Source organism: Prunus mume, linkage group LG6 (assembly GCF_029339155.1).
Source record: "Prunus mume cultivar Tortuosa linkage group LG6, ASM2933915v1, whole genome shotgun sequence".
Lineage (NCBI taxonomy): Eukaryota > Viridiplantae > Streptophyta > Magnoliopsida > Rosales > Rosaceae > Prunus > Prunus mume.
In genome coordinates, this window is record NC_142703.1 from 7,233,396 (window position 1) to 7,252,811 (window position 19,416).

Below are 19,416 nucleotides of genomic sequence, written 5' to 3' on the forward strand. Positions count from 1 at the left end.
ATTTTGATATGATTTTGCCATGTCTGATGTCTCCAGGAATTTTCCTGTGAGGCAAAATCAAGAGGCTTCAAAACATTGATTTTGAAGAGAAGGACCTTATATATTAATTAATTAATTACCAAAACTTGTAATTTCTAATAACCAGTTCAAGCTAGCTAAGATGAACACCACTTAGCTTTGCCTTCTGAGAAGCATTTTGTCGAACATCCTTCCCCTCCTCGCCAGAAAATGAGGATTTGAATGTCATTATGATGCCTGAATTCCAAGTTCTTTGTTTGCGGTTAATTAATAAGTGGTTACTATTCAATCTGCATGGAAATTGGAACGAATGGTCTTCCTTTCATTCCCTGACGTTAAGTGAAAGGGCAAAAGAAGCCAATTCATGCACATGCCAAAATTGTCATGCACGCAGCAACACACGCACCTCATCCGCTTCCTACAACGCTATCTAAACCAACCCATGTAACATTCACCATTCTCAACTAAGCCTTGAGCTTCCAACAATGATGTAAAATAATGAAAGACAAATAGATGGTTTTTATTTTATGAACAACCCACCACACACATTCCCAATTAGCAAAACAACTGCTCTGCTTTAGCAAATTAGTCAGTACTTACTCCCTACTCACTTTTTCTGCAAGTTTGCTGTACAAGCCAAGCCAAGCCTTGCTACTTGTTCTGGACTCTCTCAGTCCAAGTGAGAAACTGATCACAAATTATGAAGAGGCAGCCGAGTCTCTTCTTTAAATTTACCACTAGATCCTTGGTATTCTATTTTAGCCTGTCTTCCTCTATCATCTTTCTCACTTTCATAATCATTTGGGTCAACAAAACCACTCCTTCTAATTCAGTGGTGCAGGCCCAAGAAATAGGCAGCTGTCTACAGTTCAACACATCCTCACTCGTTTCGGGTTTCAGACCACCCATAGGCGCTGTGCCTGTTCACACTAATTTGACTGGTAATTTCAATACAAACATTTCAGTTACAGTAAATGGCCCGGAAGAATTGGTCTCCAGTAAGCCTGATGAAAATACTTCTGGCTTTTCTGGGATGAATTCACTTGTTAATAGTGGGTTACAGACGAAGGAGAACCAATCCCAAGTGCCACGACATGATGAAGAAGACAGAGGCGGTGGTGAGTTGGACGGTAACTTCACAGCAGCGGCACAAAGTACACCTGCAATGTTATTTGACAAGATTGAGATGAAGAGTGAAGAGCAAAATACTCTTTGGAACAAGACTGAAGACAAAAATACTCCATTGAACAAGACTGAAGAGCAAAATGCTGCTTCTGGCTTTTCTGGGGTTAATTCACTTATTAGTGGGTTACAGGAGAAGGAGAACCAATCCCAACTGGCACAACGTGATGAAGAAGACAGGGTTGAGTTAAACTTCACAGCGGTGGCACGTCAAAGTGCACCTGCAATCTTATTTGACAAGATTGAGCACAGCACCGAAGAGCAAAATGCTCCATTGATGAACAAGAGTGAAGAGCAAACTGCTCAATCGATGACCAAGACTGAAGAGAAAAATGCTCCATCGATGAATATGACTGAAGAGCAAAATGCTTCATTGATGAACAAGACTGAAGAGCAAAGTGCTCAATTGATGACCAAGACTGAAGAGCAAAATGTTCCATTGAGGAATACGACTGAAGAGGAAAATGCTCCATTGTTGAATACGGTTGTTGAGCAATATGCTCCACTGATGAACAAGACTGAAGAGCAAACTGCTCCATTAACGAACAAGACAGAAGTGCAAGATGCTCCACTGATGAACATGACTGAAGAGCAAAATGCTGCTTCTGGCTTTTCTGGGATTAATTCACTTGTTAGGAAGGAGAACGAGTCCCAGGTGGCAGAAGTGGCACAAAGTGCACCTGCGGTCTCATTTGACAAGATTGAAATTAAGACTGAAGAACAAAAGGCTCCAGTACCACTGATGAACAAGACTGAAGGGCAAAATGATGCATCGAGTAAAAGGATTGAAGTCATAAGTAGAAGGAGGAGAAGAAAGAACAAGAAAAACAGAGGAACTTCATTTGATCCAAATACTCAAGTTTCAAGTAGCGAAGTCCCCAAGAACAACAGAACGACTTCATTTGATCAAAAGACTCAAGTTTCAAGTAGCGAGATGGTGCAGGCTGAAGACAAGAAAATAATAATAAAAGGAGGATGTGATTTTAGTACAAGAGGGAGGTGGGTGTATGATAAGAGCTATCCCTTGTACACAAATCGTTCATGTCCTTTCATATTTGAAGGTTTTGACTGTCAAGGAAATGGGAGATCAGACAAAGACTACATGAGTTGGAGGTGGCAACCACAAGATTGTGACATTCCAAGGTACTTACTTCCTTGTTCAAAATTTTTAATTACAGTACTGTATCTCTGGCGTGCTATATATAACATTTTATCTATATGATAGGTTCAATGCAACAAAAATGCTGGAACTGTTGAGAGGGAAAAGGCTACTTTATGTGGGCGATTCCATCAATAGGAATCAATTTGGATCCATGGTGTGCATGTTAGTGGGAGATATAAAAGATCCAAATAGGCCCAGAATCAAACATGAGAAGGGGATGTATAGTTTCAGCTTTGTGGTAATAAATAATGAATCTTCATAGTTCTTCTCTTCGCTTCGTTCACTATTGATGTAGTTTCACATTTCGGGTCTTCTCTTCATAATCTGTGATGTGGTTGATCATTGTTTTCCACAGGATTACAAGTGTAAAGTTGAATTTTCCCCGTCCGTTTTCTTGGTTGATAAAAGCATGAAAAGAGTAGGGAAGAAGCAGGTCCCAACCCTGCGAATTGATTCCATTGATCACAGATCATATCATTGGAGAGGAGCTGATATTGTGATATTCGACACTGAACATTGGTGGACCGATCAAAAAACTAATGCTGGGTCAGTCAAAACCATCATTATTGAGTATTATAGTGAACTACACTAAGGATAAGCTTTATTAACATATAGCTTAGCTAGCCTATAGCTTAGCTAGGCTATAGTAATTAAGAAGTAGTAGCTAGCTAGCAGCCTACCAATAATACCGTGCTTATTGTTGTGAGATTGAAATCAATGTGCAGGGTTAATTTCTACCAGGAAGGGGACCAAATTCATCCATATCTTGATGTTTATACAGCCCTCAGAAAAGGTATGATGACCTGGGCATCATGGGTTGATAACCACACCGATCCACGCAAAACCCAAGTTTTCTTTCGAACTTCATCGCCAACACATTTCAGGTTGTTATTATGTGCCTCCAGAATGTGTTGTCATATGCAGCATTTCAGGTTTGTTTTGTTTTCGGGTAACTAATCTTTGATTATATTGAACAGTGGAGGTGAATGGAAATCACGCCGGAGTTGTATAGGAGCTACTGAACCCCTCCTCCGAGATTCAGGAATTGCAAACGAGAAAGATAGAATTGCAGTGGAGGTTATAAAGCAGATGAAAACTCGCGTGACTTTGTTGAACATAACAAGCATGTCAGAGTATAGAATAGATGCTCATCCATCAGGCATTCTAGATTGTAGTCATTGGTGTCTTCCTGGTCTTCCTGATATCTGGAATGAATTGTTGTATCATCATTTGCTCACTAACTGACCAACCAAGACACACAAATTCTTTTCCCAACCGATTTATGTGTATCAAACTCTTTCCATCATTTTATTATTTTCATTAGTAAGTTTTACGGAATTTGTTTACAGGCACCAAACTCTCTCTGTCTCTCTGTCTCTCTCTCTCTCTAAACGCTAGCTAATGTATCCTAAAAACAAAACAAAACAAAACAAAAGGCTAGCTAGGTAGACTACAAAATAGGGATAATGCTCCTTTCGCTCACTACACCATGAGGCATTGGACCACATCACATCCATGATGCATATGTTTTAGTGCAAGGTGAAATCAGAAGAGGGATCAAAGGGTTTGCAAAGGAAGGAGAATCTGATTATTATGGAAACACGTCATTCATTTGGATGGAATCTGTTCTTGTTTTTTCTTAATAATTGTGATGGCATACCATTGAATTCCAATTTGTTTGTGGTTAACTAAAATGTGGTTGCCATTCAATCTGCATGGAACAAATGGTCCAAACCAAAGCATGCAGGGTGGTCTTCCGTCCAAAATAGAATATCAACAGTTTGTGAAATTAAAGGCAAAAGAAGCCAATTCATGCACATGCGCGCCACAACACTAGAATGCATGCAGCAACACACGCACCTCATCCGCTATTACCACATCTAAACCGACCGACCCAAGTAACATTCACCATTCTTCACCACCTCAACTAGTTCAGGCTTCAACATCATCATCATCAGTTGAGGAAGATGGTTTTTTTATGAAGGACCGACATTCAACAACAATGCTCTGCTTTAGCTAATTAGCAAATTAGCAAATTAGCAGCACTGTCTACTTATATACACATATATCAAATACTACTAAATATTACCGAGCTCTCTATTTGACTCTTTTTCAGGAAGAGTATCCTATGTCACTCTTTTAGTCTAACAACTGAGAAACTGAGTTATGAAGAGGCAGAGAAGTTTCTCTTTTAAACCCACTAGATCCTTAGTAATTTACTTCACCATCTCTTCCTCTATCACTTTTCTCATTTCCATTATCATTTGGGTCAACAAAACCAATACTCCTTCAGTCCCCCAAGAAACAGCTGTTCAGACTTCGACTAGTAATTGTAATCCAAATATTTCAGTACTAAATGGTCCGGAAGATTCAATCTTGAAGTTGAATGCTACACCCTCCATTCAACCTGATGAAAATGCTTCTGGCTTTTCTGGGATTAATTCAATTATTAGTAGTGGGTTACAGACGAAGGAGAACCAATCCCAAGTGGCACAACATGATGAAGAAGACAGGGGTGGCGATGAGTTAGATAATGCTAACTTCACAGCAGTGGCACAAAGTGCACCTGCTGCAATCTTACTTGACAAGATTGAGATCAGGCCAGAAGAGCAAAATGCCCCATTGATGAACATGACTGAAGAGCAAAATGCTGCTTCTGGCTTTTCTGGGGTTAATTCACTTATTAGTGGATTACAGGGGAAGGAGAACGAATCCCAAGTGGCACAAAATGGTTTACATCATGAAGAAGAAGACAGAGTCAGCGGTGAGTTAGATAGTAACTTCACAGATACTGCACAGAGTGCACCTGCAATCTTATTTGACAAGACTGAGGTCAAGACTGAAGAGCAAAATGCACCATTGATGAACAAGACTAAAGAGAAAAATGCTACTTCTGACCTTTCTGGGATAATTTCACTTACTAGTAGATTACAGAGGTTGGAGAACGAATCCCAAGTGGCACAGAATGGTTTACATCATGATGAAGAAGACAGAGTTGGCGGTGAGTTAGATGGTAACTTCACAACAGTGGCACAAAGTGCACCCCCTGCAATCTTATTTGACAAGATTGAGATGAGGACCGAAGAGCAAAATGCTCCATTGATGAACAAGACTGAAGAGCAAAATGCTGCTTCTGGCTTTTCTGAGATTAATTCGCTTGTTTCTGGATTACGGAAGAAGGAGAATGAATCCCAAGTGGCACAAGATGATTTACATCATGATGAAGAAGACAGAGGCATCGGTGAGTTAGATGGTAACTTCACAGCAGTAGCACAACGTGCACCTGCAATCTTATTTGACAAGATTGAGATAAAGACTGAAGAGCAAAATGCTCCATTTTTGAACAAGGCCGAAGAGCAAAATGCTGCGTTGAGTAAAAACATTGAAGGGAAAAGTAGAAAGAGGAGGGGAAGGAAGAAGAAGACCAGAGCAACTTCATTTGAAAATACTCAAACTTCAAGTAGCAGGTTTGTTGAAGAAAATAGAATAATAAAAGGAGGATGTGATTTTACAAGAGGGAGGTGGGTCTATGATAAGAGCTATCCGTTGTACACAAATGGTTCTTGTCCTTTCATAGAAAAGAGTTTTAATTGTCTAGGTAATGGAAGATTAGACGAAAACTTCATGAAGTGGAGGTGGCAACCAGAAGATTGTGACATTCCAAGGTACCTAATTAGTTCCTTCTTTAAGCTTGGTATTTAATTTGTCTCAACACAATTAATGTACGTAGTTAGATTGCAATCTAACGATATACTTCTGTCGTGCTAATGCTATACATAAAGGTTCGATGCAACAAAAATGCTGGAATTGATGAGAGGGAAAAGGCTAGTTTTTGTGGGAGATTCACTCAATAGGAATCAATGGGAATCCATGGTGTGCATGCTAATGGGAGCTAAAAGAGGGCGCAGAATCACCCAAGGGAAGGGCAAGTATAATTACAACTTCATGGTAATGAATCTTCGTACTTGTTATCTATTGTCCTTTCATATCCAGTAAATTATGTCGTACTATTTAAACTTATTCTGAAGTGTTTTCTTTTGTTTCACAGGACTACAAGTGTACAGTTGAATTTCATACGTCCCCTTTCTTGGTTTATCAAGGTATGGCACGAGCAGGGAAGAAGCAGGTGAAAACCTTGCAAATTGATTCCATGGATCGCACTTCTTCTAAATGGACAGGAGCTGATATTTTGGTATTCAACACAGCACATTGGTGGAACGATCACAAGACGAATGCTGGGTCAGTTGGTTCTATTATTATAATGAACTACTATTAATGAGCTCAATTTTCAGGACCTAGAATGACAGCACGACAGCATGTTCCATCACAGAATATACATACATATAAGTGATATATATAGCTAATAGTGAATTCAAATTTCTTGAATCGGAATATATCCTGACCTGACATTTGGAGCTTATAACTGCAGGATTAATTTCTTCCAGGAAAGCGGCCAAATTCATCCACATCTTGATGTTTCCACAGCTCTCAGAAAAGCTTTGATGACCTGGGCATCATGGGTCGATAATCACGTCAATCCACGCAAAACCCAAGTTTTCTTTCGAAGTTCATCGCCGACGCATTTCAGGTTAATTTGCCTCCCTCCTGGATGTGTTCTTATGCTAACTGCATGTGTAATGTTGATCAACTAGTGCGTGCATATCATTTGCTCAGTGAGTGGTTTGTTGGTTGTAATTCTTCATTCAACTGAACAGGGGAGGCCAATGGAATACAGGCGGGAGTTGTGAGGAAGCCAATGAACCCCTCATCCAACTTTCAGGAATTCCAGAGGAAAAAGATATAATTGCAGAGGAGGTGATAAAGCAGATGAAAACGCCTGTGACTTTGTTGAACATAACAAGCTTGTCAGAATATAGAATAGATGGCCATCCATCTATATACGGGAATCAACGCTCGGGCGTACAAGATTGCAGTCATTGGTGTCTTCCTGGCATTCCTGATGTCTGGAATGAATTATTATATCTTCATTTGCAGTAACTGACACAGTGAACAGCTTTCTGTTCGTCAAATTCTTTCAATGATTTTAACCTCATTTTAAAATAAATGCTTCGAGGGCGCAAAGCTGGAACATCCTGTACATCCTGTACGCCTCGTTTTAATTTGTTGAACCTCAAGTTTACTTGCAGCATTTATCTGGGGAGGTTTCTGTCATGAACTCAAAATTACTTTACAGCAGTAGGATTTTCATGGACCTACAACTCACAGAGGTCCATTCCTTGAAAACTTTTGTAAGTAAAATAGACACACACTTAATGAATATATATATATATATATATCTCAAATTACTAGTGTCCAACAATTCTTTGCATTTAGCAAGCCTTCCATGAAATAAGTTATAGTATCAAGATAAATAAAGCAATTCCGACCTTTTTATTATATATCAATAAAAAAGGTTGTACAAATTCCCATTATTACCATCATGACATGTCTCTAACTACAGAATTGTCGAACCCAACCTATAATATCTAACTGCTAGAAGAATTTCTAGCTTATTATTGCCTATAAATTCTATAAATTAACCTCATTGCCAATACAACCTTATTGTTCAATTTTTCTAAAGTCAAGAAGCAAGCTTTGACATCAGCATCTAGCCAATTTCACTTGTAAGGGAGCTGGCTGGCATACCTACCTAGATGCTTTCTTCTTGAGGACGATTCGCATCCCACCTGTTGTGGATAAAATCTCCAGAGTTGAGATATGCACCATAGTTGATACTCGTATGCATCCCAATCCATGCCAATTTTCCGTTCAGTGAGATTGGTGTTTCTTCGCTCTGCCTTGAGAGACAGATGAATCATCCCTCTTAGAACCCTCAGGTTTTTGAGCCCATGGAGGTGCTTGATCTGGTCCGTAACGATAATCATAGAAGATCTCCTCACCAGAATCAATATGCTCCTTGGCAAATATGCCTACTCGATGATCTCCGGCAACCAACATAACCTATGCAGGCCACCATATTAGCAAAACCAATAATAACTAATCAAACAGGGGAATCACTGAAGCTTTATTACCTTCGCATAGCAGTTAGGGTTCGATGAGTGGTTTGCAAATTTAAGCTTGTCTCCTTTTCGGTAAGCATCTAGGACATACTGTAATTAAACATGTGACTACCTTGAGATCTCATGCCAGAGTAAAGCTATAGGTATTACACATTTGCCATATATGAAAAATGCAATAAAAAGCTGCAAAGCACTAAGCAAAAATGAAAATAGACAAAAGCAGAATTGGCGGGGAATAACATATGAACAGAGGGGCTGAACCTAGGTTCATTCGGAGGAAAGTGTGGTCAACTAGAAAATCTGTTTCGTTATCTTCCCTTCTTAAATTTTTGGGATAGTTAGAGAAAGGCTCCATGAGCCATGCAACCCTTGCGAAGGAAAGCAGTGAATAATATTAAACATGAATTTTCCCTTGCCTGATCATTCAAGTCAAAAAGGAATGATGAGTTTGCACGATCATAAATCTTCCCACGCTTATCTGCTTCCTGATGGGAGATGAGTTCACCAGTATACTCTCCAAGATAATCATTTTTGTTTACAGGGTTCTGAAATCATATAATTCAATTTGGTGAGAAAAATTAGCTAATGTTTAGTAGGAAGCCAAATACAAACAACATTATCTTCCAACCTTTAAAAAGGCTCCCCAACCAGCAACATCAGATTTAGCCAAGAGAATCTGAAGAAAAAGACGGGTAGGCAATCATAAATCAAAAGGTGCATTATGTAGACCACAGCAGCAATTTATTAACTAAACACTAGGAATTGCTCACCCTCTGTTGTTGCCTTAAAAGAAGCCTCATGTTTCCACATTGACCATCTCCCTGTCTCGGAGGCTCCCCTAATGAACCGTCCCCACAACTGCATAAAGTATTTGATATTTAAAACCACAGCCAAAAGTATAACAAACTCACTAAAATTAAATAAAAGAAACTTTTGAAATGCTTAAATAGACAGGATGTCAACTGGGAACCCAACACAAGATTGGAGCTCAAATTGAAAATATGTGCACGATTCAAACAGCTCAATCAGCTCCATCACGAAGCCCATTACCTAGTGCGACAAAATTGCAAACATTTTCTTTTTGCAGTAAATAACATGCAAAGAGTGTCCAAAGTCAATGAAGTACACATACAAAAACTCATTACCTAACCCAACAATTGCGACAGACATCTGGGTCACATTCGCGCCCAGCAGCAAAGCATGGGCACTGCCGACTTCTGCATTGGCTCTTTGCACAGTGGCATCCCCTGAACCTATTTTTGCAGCTCTTTGAGCACCTGAAAATGCACGAGTTAGTTGGTCATATAAACATTTTCCAATTCAATTATAGGTTCATTAGTATGCAACTAGTGGAAACTTTTGCAGATGGAAAAACTTCGAGTGAGTACTTCACATAGTGGAGTCATCTAAAAAGTGGGTTATAAGCTGTTTTAGTTAGAATGGACTTAACCAAACTTAATAATCACTTGAAGAAACCAAGCTCAACTTTAGGAAATTAATAGATGCGGGATTCAGGATTGAAGCAATTCACTAAGGCATATAATTCCTCTTCTTTTAGCCAAAAGGCTGGGCGTAGGAATCCTTACCTATTTAACTCATCTCTCCCCCAACATTGATGAAGGAAAGATGAATCCAGTACCTTGTATGAGGCTTTAAGAGATCAAATATACAGGCAAGATGGCACCTTCTACATGTCATGTAATTCACATTTCCTATGGGATAAATTTCGACCACACACAGAGTCACACAAAGCCCAGCACCTATTTATTGTTCATTTTATATAATAAAAAAATAAAACCAACTTACCCGCAGCATGTAAGGGTGTTTCTTATCATATTATTATTATTATCAGTATCATCATTTTTCTGTACTTATAAGAAACATCCCATCACTGGTTTTATGCATTTCTTCAGATCATCAGTTAAATATTTCAATGACAATTCCAACATACCCACAGTATTTTTCACAGCAGGTTCCACTATGCTGACAAGGACAATGCTTTCCACACATAGACTGGCATCCACATGGTGTATAAAGTTTACAAGACTGGTTTTTGCCATCAGCAATTCTCTTCCACATTGATGGGTGCCCAGCAGACTTCCAAGAATATTTAAGCCTTCGAGCTCTTCCCCTTCTACGAAGTAACCGTGGCTTTGTTGGCAGCTCTTGGTCCTAACATGAGTAAAACAAAGGTAACAGAATCATAAATCTATGTTCCAGAGCCAAATGATGAAAGATTGACTAGCAACTGCAGAACCAAATAGGAAGAGTATCATAGCCACTGTTCTTGATCCTAAAGGGAAGGATATGCAAGCTAGCTCAGGAAACAAATCAGTACTAGTTTCCCAGGCCTTGCCAAAACACCTTCCTTTTTTTAGTTTTACTAAAAACAATCACCTAAATAAAAGAGATATATAAACAATAAAAGAAACAGGAAAGGAAAAGTTCTTCGATGCTTACTGTCTGATCCATATTAGCTTTCCCATTGTCTTCCATAAATGATAATGGTCCAACAACAGATCTGTTGGGCATTGAAGCTCCAGCATTATGCATGTAACTGGACACCTCCATGCAAGTCTTCAAGCCAGAAAGTAAGTTCCTGGCTATGAGGCAACTGCAAAACATGAGTTACCAGTTAAGTACAAAGAAAAGAATCAAATATAATGAATGTCATCTAAAACAAACAAAAGTAGCAATGTCAAATGTAAACTGGGGTGCACGGTAGCCATGCAACTTTTTTTTTAGGTAGGAAAAATAGTAGTTATATTAATTATAATGGTCGTTTATGACAAAGTGGACCAACAGGCAGCCCACAACAATGCCATCCTAAGCCTACAAAATCCAGGCACCAAACTAAGTGAACAAGCTGCACAGCCTTACAAAAATCTAAAACTGTAACCATTCAATTTACCCTAGAAAACTAAGAATGAGCAGGGCATGTAGAAGTGAAGGATCCATGTAACACATATTGATGTAAAAAAGGTCTACCTATTTCTCCCAAATATCTCTAATCCCTTCATATATAATTCTTTCTCCACTGGCTTCCACTCAGAGCTGCTGCACACCCCTTTAACTTGTGCTTGTGTAGAATTGGATGGTTGCCTCAGTTCAGGCACTTCTGCTACATCTTGTTTTACATCTCTGTCGTTGTCTCTATATTCATCATAGGAAGCACTACCATAACAAACAAGTTCCTTTGAAGTATGCCCAGCAGATTCATTTAAAAGGCCTTTTTTGGTCATTTGAAGTTCAATTTCATTGGGTAAACCAACATCTGCGTCTCTAGTTTTGGAAACGGAAATGTGATCCTGAACCGTGATAGGTTCACTAGTTGCAGTTACTAAATCCAAAGCATCTAATCTCTTCTGTTTCTTAGAGAAACCCTGGAAATCATCAGGTACTATAGTTACGTCATTTGTCACTTTATCTTTATGCTTTAAAACCTTGCGCTTCCCTGAATTTTCATTGTGCATCCTCATGATATGTGCATCCAACTCTAAACCTCCTGCAATGACATCTGAACGACAAATAGCTTCTGAAGTGACAGATACAGCTTTTCCAGGAATGCATCTTTCATTGTTTATGATGTCTGTACTACCATGAGAACTTGGTTTCTCAGCATTGAAGGATGAGGCTGGAGCACTTTCTCTCTCTGAAATTATTGTATTCATCCTATGCAGAGCACCAATATCTGGATCATCTGGAACGTTTTCCACTACTCTTAACTGCAAGAAGGACATGGAAGTCATACTTCAAAATCCCATGGACAGAGGCAAAACCCAAACAAAATATGGATCATATGAATCATAATAGTCATGATAGATAGACCCTTTACTTTACCAGGAAAACAATTGTGCAGCCAGCCTCAGATTAGAACCAAAAGAATAAAGTGGTAGGTGTAGTCAGCCTCAAACTAGTGGGTTTCAGGCATATAGCAGTATATCTCATAAAAGTGTAGTAATGAGCTAAATAACTAGAGAGTTAAAGGGTTTAACTTGTACAGGTCCAAGATATGAAGAACCATTAGATTAACAGAATGCCATACATGAAGCTTTCATAATAGTTACAGAACACTGGAAGTCAAAACTAATATGTTAAACATAGCACATAGAATTAGATCTTAGTCAAAGTAAATTGAGAACTAGAATGCGGTAAAGCAGGAAGTTTACAAACAAATTATCAAGAGTGGAAAGACCATGTCCTCAGAAACATCGAGAAAGGAAAAGCCATACCCTGAGGTAACATTGATCACTGCAAGGTGTCCTCTCCTCATCCTGTTCAGACCAATGCACCTGCTTTTCACTCTGTCAAACAAAGCCTCTAATAAAATATATAAATAAATGAAATGAAATCCAGAGTAAGCTGAGACATATAAGCAACACGGCTACTTACAGGATAGATTAAAGGTTGAGAACATCCATGCAGACGACAATCAAATAGCTGTTAGATAGAAAAAGCGGTCAAGAGTTATATCAGAAAACACAACGCTAGTTGTTTTATTTAACTATTTATGGAAGATGATAACCCATACCAAGCAACGACGACAGAAAAGGTTATCGAAAGAATCTAAGGCGGCACTAAGACTCTTATCAAGAGAAATGCACCAATTTGACCCAGAGTCCCCAGAACCTTTTGGTTCATGTTTCTCACGGTCCTTGATTGTGTTGTACCGAACCTGCAAATGTAGAATTCCAGAACTTTTAGGCATCAAAAGTTAGATTTCAAATGAAATGAGAACATGGACCATCCTCCCAAAAATCAATGTGAAAACATGTTAATCCCAGCTACCAGGATCTCCAAAGTGGTGGCTCCAATAAACTGGCTCACAACTTTCACTACTTCCTCGCCTATCCCATGCTCCTGGAAGGCCATCCTAACAAATTCACACAGAAAAAGTAAGACCCTTCACTTGGTCCTAAGAAAAGCAGGACTGTGACAAGTTAATAAGCAGCACAGTCATTGTGATTCTCTAAATGTCTATATCTCATTTAAAACTTACGACATAATTCGATCTTCGCCTGCAGTAAATTCATGTTTCACTTCTTCGGGTTCTGCTATCTCTTCGTCAGTGTCACTGCAGACAAGAGCTTCACTGCCATCAGTGCCATCTTTATCGTAGTAAATGCGTCTCCTCCCAACTACTGATTGGTCGTCAGCCATTCTCTGATTTCTGTGCTGTGAAAGACAAATTTGAGATAGGAGAAACACAACAACAACATTTTCACATTAAAAACAAAAGGATTGCACAGATTAAAGATATATAAAATTTATAAAATAAAAAACTACTGTTCTTTTCATAATCTCATAAAGGATTTAAAGAAACGAATATCAAACCTGTCCAAGAATATCCAAGTTGTATAAGGTGGTAAATTTTCAGCAGATGGAAGCTTGGTACTTGATGAGAATACCACCTCTTGATTGTTAATATAGTCTTTATCACCATATCCGTGAGCAAATCCACTGAACTTGCAGAGAGGCTGTTCAATTCTTGAAGGAAACAATTTAAAGCTCCCATTTTTCTCTGAGAGTGTAGAAGTCGCTCTTGATGTTGCTGATATAATTTGCGAAATGTAACCTCCTAGCTTCTCCCTGTTCTTCTCAACTTTTTCCTGGGTAAAGTATAAGCACGAGGAAGGAGTCAATTGCGCATTGCCTACCATCGTTCATCGTTATCGCCTATATAGTGCATATTATATATATATATGCGAAAACTCACTTTTACTGAAACCATTCTCTCTGCTTGAATTTGCTTCTTAAGCTGATGCATCTTATGTTCCAAGTTTCCAACACCATCACTAGGCTCTTCTCCATGTGATTTCTGCCCACGTAAACCACAGAGTGCATATACATTCGTGAATTTCATATCAAACATAATAAGATTTTGTTTACCTGTTTGGCTGCAGATTAATAGTAGAACCACAGGTATTTCTCTATAAATATTTCTCCATGACTACAACAAGCTATGAGTTCTAACTTCTAACTAATTAAATTCAAAAATTTCATTTCTTTCATATCCAAACTGCAATTTGAAAATCCAAAGATAAATTCTCATCCCTGTTTGATCATCTCAATTCCAATTATGATGAAAAGCATCGAAATTTTTATTTAAAAAGCAAACACGAGCCAAAATCGCGAGAAGAAATAACGAATTCAAGAATCGAGAGGTCAAGTTTTGAGATACTGACTCTGAGTTTAGTTGCAGAGTCCGTAGCTTTGGACACCATCCCTGTTTTGCTCATCTGCCGTGTCTGTGCGCTCAACCAAGGAAGAGTGAGAAACGGAGGAAATAAACCTTTTCGGGAGTGACACGTGTAAGGATTGGTGACGTGGCCTACGTGCCCACGATTAGTGACGTGGCTACACGCCTCACGTCGAAGGACGGTTATTATATATGTGTCGGTTATATATAATGTTCTTTGTCTTCTAATTTTGACCCTAGTGAAAGTTCTACAATCATAGGGAGATTTTTTTTATATAATCGGGATACCGTCAAATAAAATTATCAATTCACTCGTATTATAATTTTATGTATTCATTTATTAATCTTGTACATCTATGAAGCATCAACAATGTTCTTATTTATATTGTAAAGTTTGGATTAATGAAGCTATTAGCATAAGATTTACTCGATTGCATGGCCTCCATGTCGGAGGATGTGGGCTGCATATCGGAGGAAATATTATTTTATGACGATTTTTAGCCTACATGTCAGAGGATTAGTGACCGGCCTACAGATCGGAGAAAAAATAACTCTAGACCGTTTGCTCTTCCATTTTCTTACCTAGGAATACAAACCACAAAGGACTTTAAGCACTCATTCTCTCTCTCTAAATTTGGAAAGTTTCAATTCAAACACTGAGGAAAAATTCAGAACTGGTACGGGTGGGAGTTTGATTCTCATATTTCTATGTTGATGATGATATTGTGTGAGGTTGTTTTGGGTACAAGTATAAGATCAATTCAGAATGATACTTGAAAAGAGCGGAGACGTTATTTACATGTCATATGATGTTGCTGTGGAAGGATGAAAAGTTTTTGCTTTCATTATTCAGCAAGAGCATATATTACATATGGTTTTGAAGACACTGAAAAATCTATCTATCTGTCTCAATTCTCAACGGAACTTCCAAGCTGAAACGGAATGAATTGGGGTTCCCTTCCACCCAACAATGAGACATTTGCCATTCCTATCAAGTGTGCAAGAAGGGCAACCAAACCTTTTAGCCACTAAACTAGCTTGATACAAAGATGCATTACTAAAGTTCATTTCCACCATTCCGAACCTTGCAAAGAAGGCTCTCCACACATCCATTTTCACACTTCGAGCAACCCTTTCACTCCCCTCTGCCGCTACAATGTTTCGGATGCCCTCCCGGAGCAAGTCTTCCGTCAGCATTCTATACTCCTGTTTCATGCAAGTCTCAAGGCAGTCGAAAAACGCACTGTAATAAAACAGCGCATCGATGAAGCGGTTCACAAATGACGGTGAGTTGTGGTTAGCTTCCACTTCAATCACCACCATTATACAAGGGGTGAGATTTCTCATCACCCTCATCAAATTTTCCAAGCAACTAGGCCTTGAAATCATTGTCCTCAGTATTAACGGTGCGTATACAGCCACGGCTTCATCATCTTCAACATCAAACAGTTGGTCTTTGATATCTTCCATGGCTGAAATAATCACTGCCTTAAACTGAAAGGGTATGTTCAGGGACTCGGCAACGCTTGTTAGCCTTTTTCCTGTCTCCTCTATCTTCTGCTTGCCCGCTACTCCCACAGCAGTTATTGTGAGAAGCTCAACTGGACATTCCTCTCGTTCTGCAAGTGATTCCATCAGCCCAGTCCATTGCACTCCACTCCTGATCTCGAGATCTATCAAATGAACCTTACTCCCCAAGGCAACACTTTCGATTATGGCTTGGATCCCAGTGAACTGCATTACGGAATGGAAAGGGACTTCTTGGTAGTATGCAAGGTATGTGAGGTTTGTGCTCAGTCCATGACCAGATATAGACATTTCTTCTGCCTTAGATGGGATGCTTCCTGTTTCTCTTTCGATCCTCTCCCGAAGTGCCTCAGCAAAGTAGAAGACGATCCTCTGAATAGGGTTGCCTTTGAAGGATGCAATCCATTCACAACGAAGAAGCAGTCTGTTTGCGCGTTCAAATTGTTGGTAGCCTACCTTCTCTGCTGCAGCTAAAAGTATGTGAGCAAGTTCCGCATCCTTTGTTTCTTCTTCGGACAGACCCGTAAGAGCGTAGCCAAAAGGGTGCAGAGGGTAAAAGTCACCATACCCCTGATTAGAGAATTGCACATACCTTGCTCCAGCAACCCTCATGATCTCTTCGGTTGACAATTTTTGCTGTCCCACATAGGAGGAGGCTTCAGCTTCATTTCCTGTGTCGCTGCTTGTTCTTTCTCCCCTCAACTTCTTGAACGCGCTACCATAGCTGTTGAGGAGCTCCAATACTGCTAAGGAAGATTGATGGGGCAAGTGTTTGTTGGTTTCTGCAATGTCTGAGCCTCCGAATTGGTTATATGTAAGCTGGTGAGTGCCATCCTGGATTGGTTGTGCTGGTGGGAAGGCAAAATCAAAGTTGAAATTATCCAAATTTGACTTGGGTTGTTGCTGCTGGTAATGGTGGTGTTGTTGGTAATGGCGGTGGTCTTGATCATTGAACAAATGAGCTAGTCCTTTCTCGGACTTGTTAGATTGGTGGAAACCATGTTCAGAAGAAACGATATCAAAGTTGAAATTATCCGAAAGTGCATAAGTTGGCTTGGGATCTTTGGAGAAATGGGATGATAGTCCTCCTTTCTTGGCCTTACTATCTTCTTGATGGAAACCATGTTCAGAAGAAAGAGCACTATCCACCTCTCCCAACCCCAATTCTTCTATGGCAAACAAATGCCCTGGTTTCACTTTGAAGGCCACTTCCTGATCTTTCTCATAATCTTCAAGCTGGGGAGTCAATCCACCTAGGACACCGAAATCAAACGGTGTGAAGGGGAAGAATGCATTAGCCATATTCTGCAGAGAATAAGAATATATGCAGAAGCAAATTTGGAAAAAGTATTCTCAAGTCTCAAGTGATCATCAATAGGATTATGGGACTGGATTAATATCGACGCATATCAAGTTGTATCTTTGGTTGATAACAACGATCACAGGCATGATAACTGAAGCACCCTTGCACCCTTCACTAATAAAAGAAGGCGAGGATTGCAACTATGATAGTGATATTCCGATATTGTCAACAAAGCCAGCAACCATGAAATGCCAAAAACTTGTCCAAACAAAGACCCTTACAAACCCTTCATATGACATATTAAACTAAACTCTGCCACAAAGGCAGGCAAGAACAAAAACAAATAAGCACATATCACTGCCAAGCAGCACATTTTATGAAATTATTCTACTCAAAAGTTACAAGGTTGATTAGCCAAACAAGATTGGGATATGAAATTATTCTACCCAGAAGATGTGACTGCCCCGGATGAGTACGGAGAATAAAATGACAAACTCAGAGAGAAGACAAATAAAAGGGTTGATGAGGAAACTACAAGACTACAGCAGTAATTAGTCCCTCTGTAACTCTCTTATTATCAGATTACCATCTGTAACCTTGTCAATTGAAGAAGATAACTAAGAACTTTTATCTTTTTAAATCATACATTTGAGTGGTAATTTGTGCCTTTGCGGTAACATCTACAGCTTTGATAAACATAAGGTATAGTGTAGTTTTCAGCTTTGTTTTGCCTCTTTTTATGTACATGTACAGGGTGTGTGTGTTTGGCTTATTAGTTGACGTTCACGATTGATTTTGACATGTTCATAATCTATATACAAAAAATGCACATCTGCCGGTGCCGAGAGTCATACAATTAAATAAATATTATGATACAGTTGTTGTCCAAAAACAAAAACAAAAACAAAAACAAACAAAAGAAAAAAGAAAGTACAAGTTTGGAACAATTACGAATTCCTGTGTGAAAGAAAAGAAGAGGGAATATTTCTGTGCTCAAAATAATCAATCAATCGATCCAATCAGATTATGAGATTTAGACCTTGTTGTCTTGAAGATCATGATCTTCTGCGCAACTGTTAGCAAAATTGCCTCCTCCTGATCTCCTCCTACATAACAAAACCATGGAAAGCCACATAACACCCTTCACCACTCTAACCATTCCAATAGTTACAATGAGGTAATATAACCACCAACCAACAAAGTCAGCCACACCTATGCCCATTGACAGCTCTCTTTTGGCCTTAGCTACAACGACCAAAGACTCCACCTCGTCCCTCAACCTCCACCACCATATACAACCAAAGCTGGCAGCCACTGCCACCCTCTCAACCCATTTTTCCCCTCTAGCTGCACCAAAAACCGTGTCGTCCACCACCGGCTTCACCACAACTCTGCACCAATGGAGCATGGTCTCATGCAACCCCAGGAAAAATATTGCTCTGCTCAGCAGACATATCCTCTCATCAACGCCGCCTAAAGTAGCGCCATTGATCCCCGCGGCTATGCTCCCTTCGATTCCCAAACCAACGCAGACTTGTAATGTGCATAGGAAAATCCAGGCAGTGTACAAACGGGGACGGAAAATGGGAGTTGGGAACTCGGTTATGATGGTAATTTTACCTGTTAGGCAATGGATGAAAGCGGCTGTGCTGACAATGGAAACAAGAAAGTAGAGAAGAGAAGGGGTGGCGTAGCGGAGCAGAGAAAATAGAGTACTACTAGTAGTGGTGGTGTTATAATTAGGATCAGGATGAAGAGGGGTGAAGCTTAAGTTTAGGAGATAGTTAGCGCAAGAAAGCCTGGCTAGGAGGAGGAATGAGAGGGGAAGCAATAGACTGAGAAGGGTGATTGTGAGAGTGTGGAAAGGTTGTTTTAGAAAGCTAGTCAAACTCATCAAGAGCTTCTTAGCCCTCTGTTCCCAATCCAAATAGTTTTGAAAACTCATTTTTGTTCTAAACCAAATTCCAAGTGATATCTCGAGTTTGTCTTGTCTCTGCTGCACAAT

The 19,416-nt window shown here is 39.5% G+C and overlaps 5 protein-coding genes across 8 annotated transcripts; 2 read left to right on the top strand and 3 right to left on the bottom strand.

Annotated features, from left to right (window-relative positions):
• Nucleotides 1-546: 546 nt before the first annotated feature.
• On the top strand, nucleotides 547-3,719 carry LOC103344054 (uncharacterized). The gene is made up of 5 exons (XM_089054550.1): nucleotides 547-2,343; nucleotides 2,426-2,600; nucleotides 2,718-2,908; nucleotides 3,088-3,246; nucleotides 3,340-3,719. Exons 1-5 carry the CDS (start codon nucleotides 719-721, stop codon nucleotides 3,605-3,607), a joined length of 2,418 nt encoding a protein of 805 aa, XP_088910676.1. The 5' UTR covers nucleotides 547-718; the 3' UTR covers nucleotides 3,608-3,719.
• Nucleotides 3,720-4,044: 325 nt separating this feature from the next.
• On the top strand, nucleotides 4,045-7,415 carry LOC107882029 (uncharacterized). The gene is made up of 5 exons (XM_089054551.1): nucleotides 4,045-6,027; nucleotides 6,145-6,310; nucleotides 6,411-6,601; nucleotides 6,792-6,950; nucleotides 7,078-7,415. Exons 1-5 carry the CDS (start codon nucleotides 4,529-4,531, stop codon nucleotides 7,358-7,360), a joined length of 2,298 nt encoding a protein of 765 aa, XP_088910677.1. The 5' UTR covers nucleotides 4,045-4,528; the 3' UTR covers nucleotides 7,361-7,415.
• Nucleotides 7,416-7,730: 315 nt separating this feature from the next.
• Nucleotides 7,731-14,711, bottom strand: SWN (SET domain-containing protein). Of its 4 annotated transcripts, none has more exons than XM_016795055.2 (17): nucleotides 14,568-14,710; nucleotides 14,099-14,200; nucleotides 13,717-13,991; nucleotides 13,382-13,552; nucleotides 13,171-13,255; nucleotides 12,914-13,057; nucleotides 12,775-12,822; nucleotides 12,615-12,674; nucleotides 11,371-12,107; nucleotides 10,843-10,996; nucleotides 10,334-10,554; nucleotides 9,528-9,659; nucleotides 9,153-9,240; nucleotides 9,011-9,058; nucleotides 8,799-8,927; nucleotides 8,395-8,472; nucleotides 7,731-8,323 (listed from the first exon to the last, which is right to left on the bottom strand). In XM_016795055.2, the coding sequence occupies exons 1-17, from the start codon at nucleotides 14,619-14,621 to the stop codon at nucleotides 8,132-8,134; spliced, it is 2,718 nt and encodes a 905-aa protein (XP_016650541.1). In that variant the 5' UTR covers nucleotides 14,622-14,710; the 3' UTR covers nucleotides 7,731-8,131. The 4 variants fall into 4 exon arrangements, 3 of the variants coding, with proteins under 3 accessions (XP_016650541.1, XP_008235144.1, XP_008235145.1); XM_008236922.3 differs by having other exon boundaries at nucleotides 12,615-12,686; XM_008236923.3 differs by having other exon boundaries at nucleotides 12,615-12,686; nucleotides 13,382-13,557; nucleotides 14,568-14,646.
• A 709-nt stretch (nucleotides 14,712-15,420) lies between these two features.
• Nucleotides 15,421-18,103, bottom strand: LOC103334066 (DELLA protein RGL1-like). The gene has a single exon (XM_008236992.2). It carries the CDS (start codon nucleotides 17,408-17,410, stop codon nucleotides 15,497-15,499), a length of 1,914 nt encoding a protein of 637 aa, XP_008235214.2. The 5' UTR covers nucleotides 17,411-18,103; the 3' UTR covers nucleotides 15,421-15,496.
• A 120-nt stretch (nucleotides 18,104-18,223) lies between these two features.
• LOC103334005 (uncharacterized) lies at nucleotides 18,224-19,390 on the bottom strand. The gene has a single exon (XM_008236921.2). The coding sequence runs from the start codon at nucleotides 19,354-19,356 to the stop codon at nucleotides 18,445-18,447; it is 912 nt and encodes a 303-aa protein (XP_008235143.2). The 5' UTR covers nucleotides 19,357-19,390; the 3' UTR covers nucleotides 18,224-18,444.
• Between the last annotated feature and the right edge of the window lie 26 nt (nucleotides 19,391-19,416).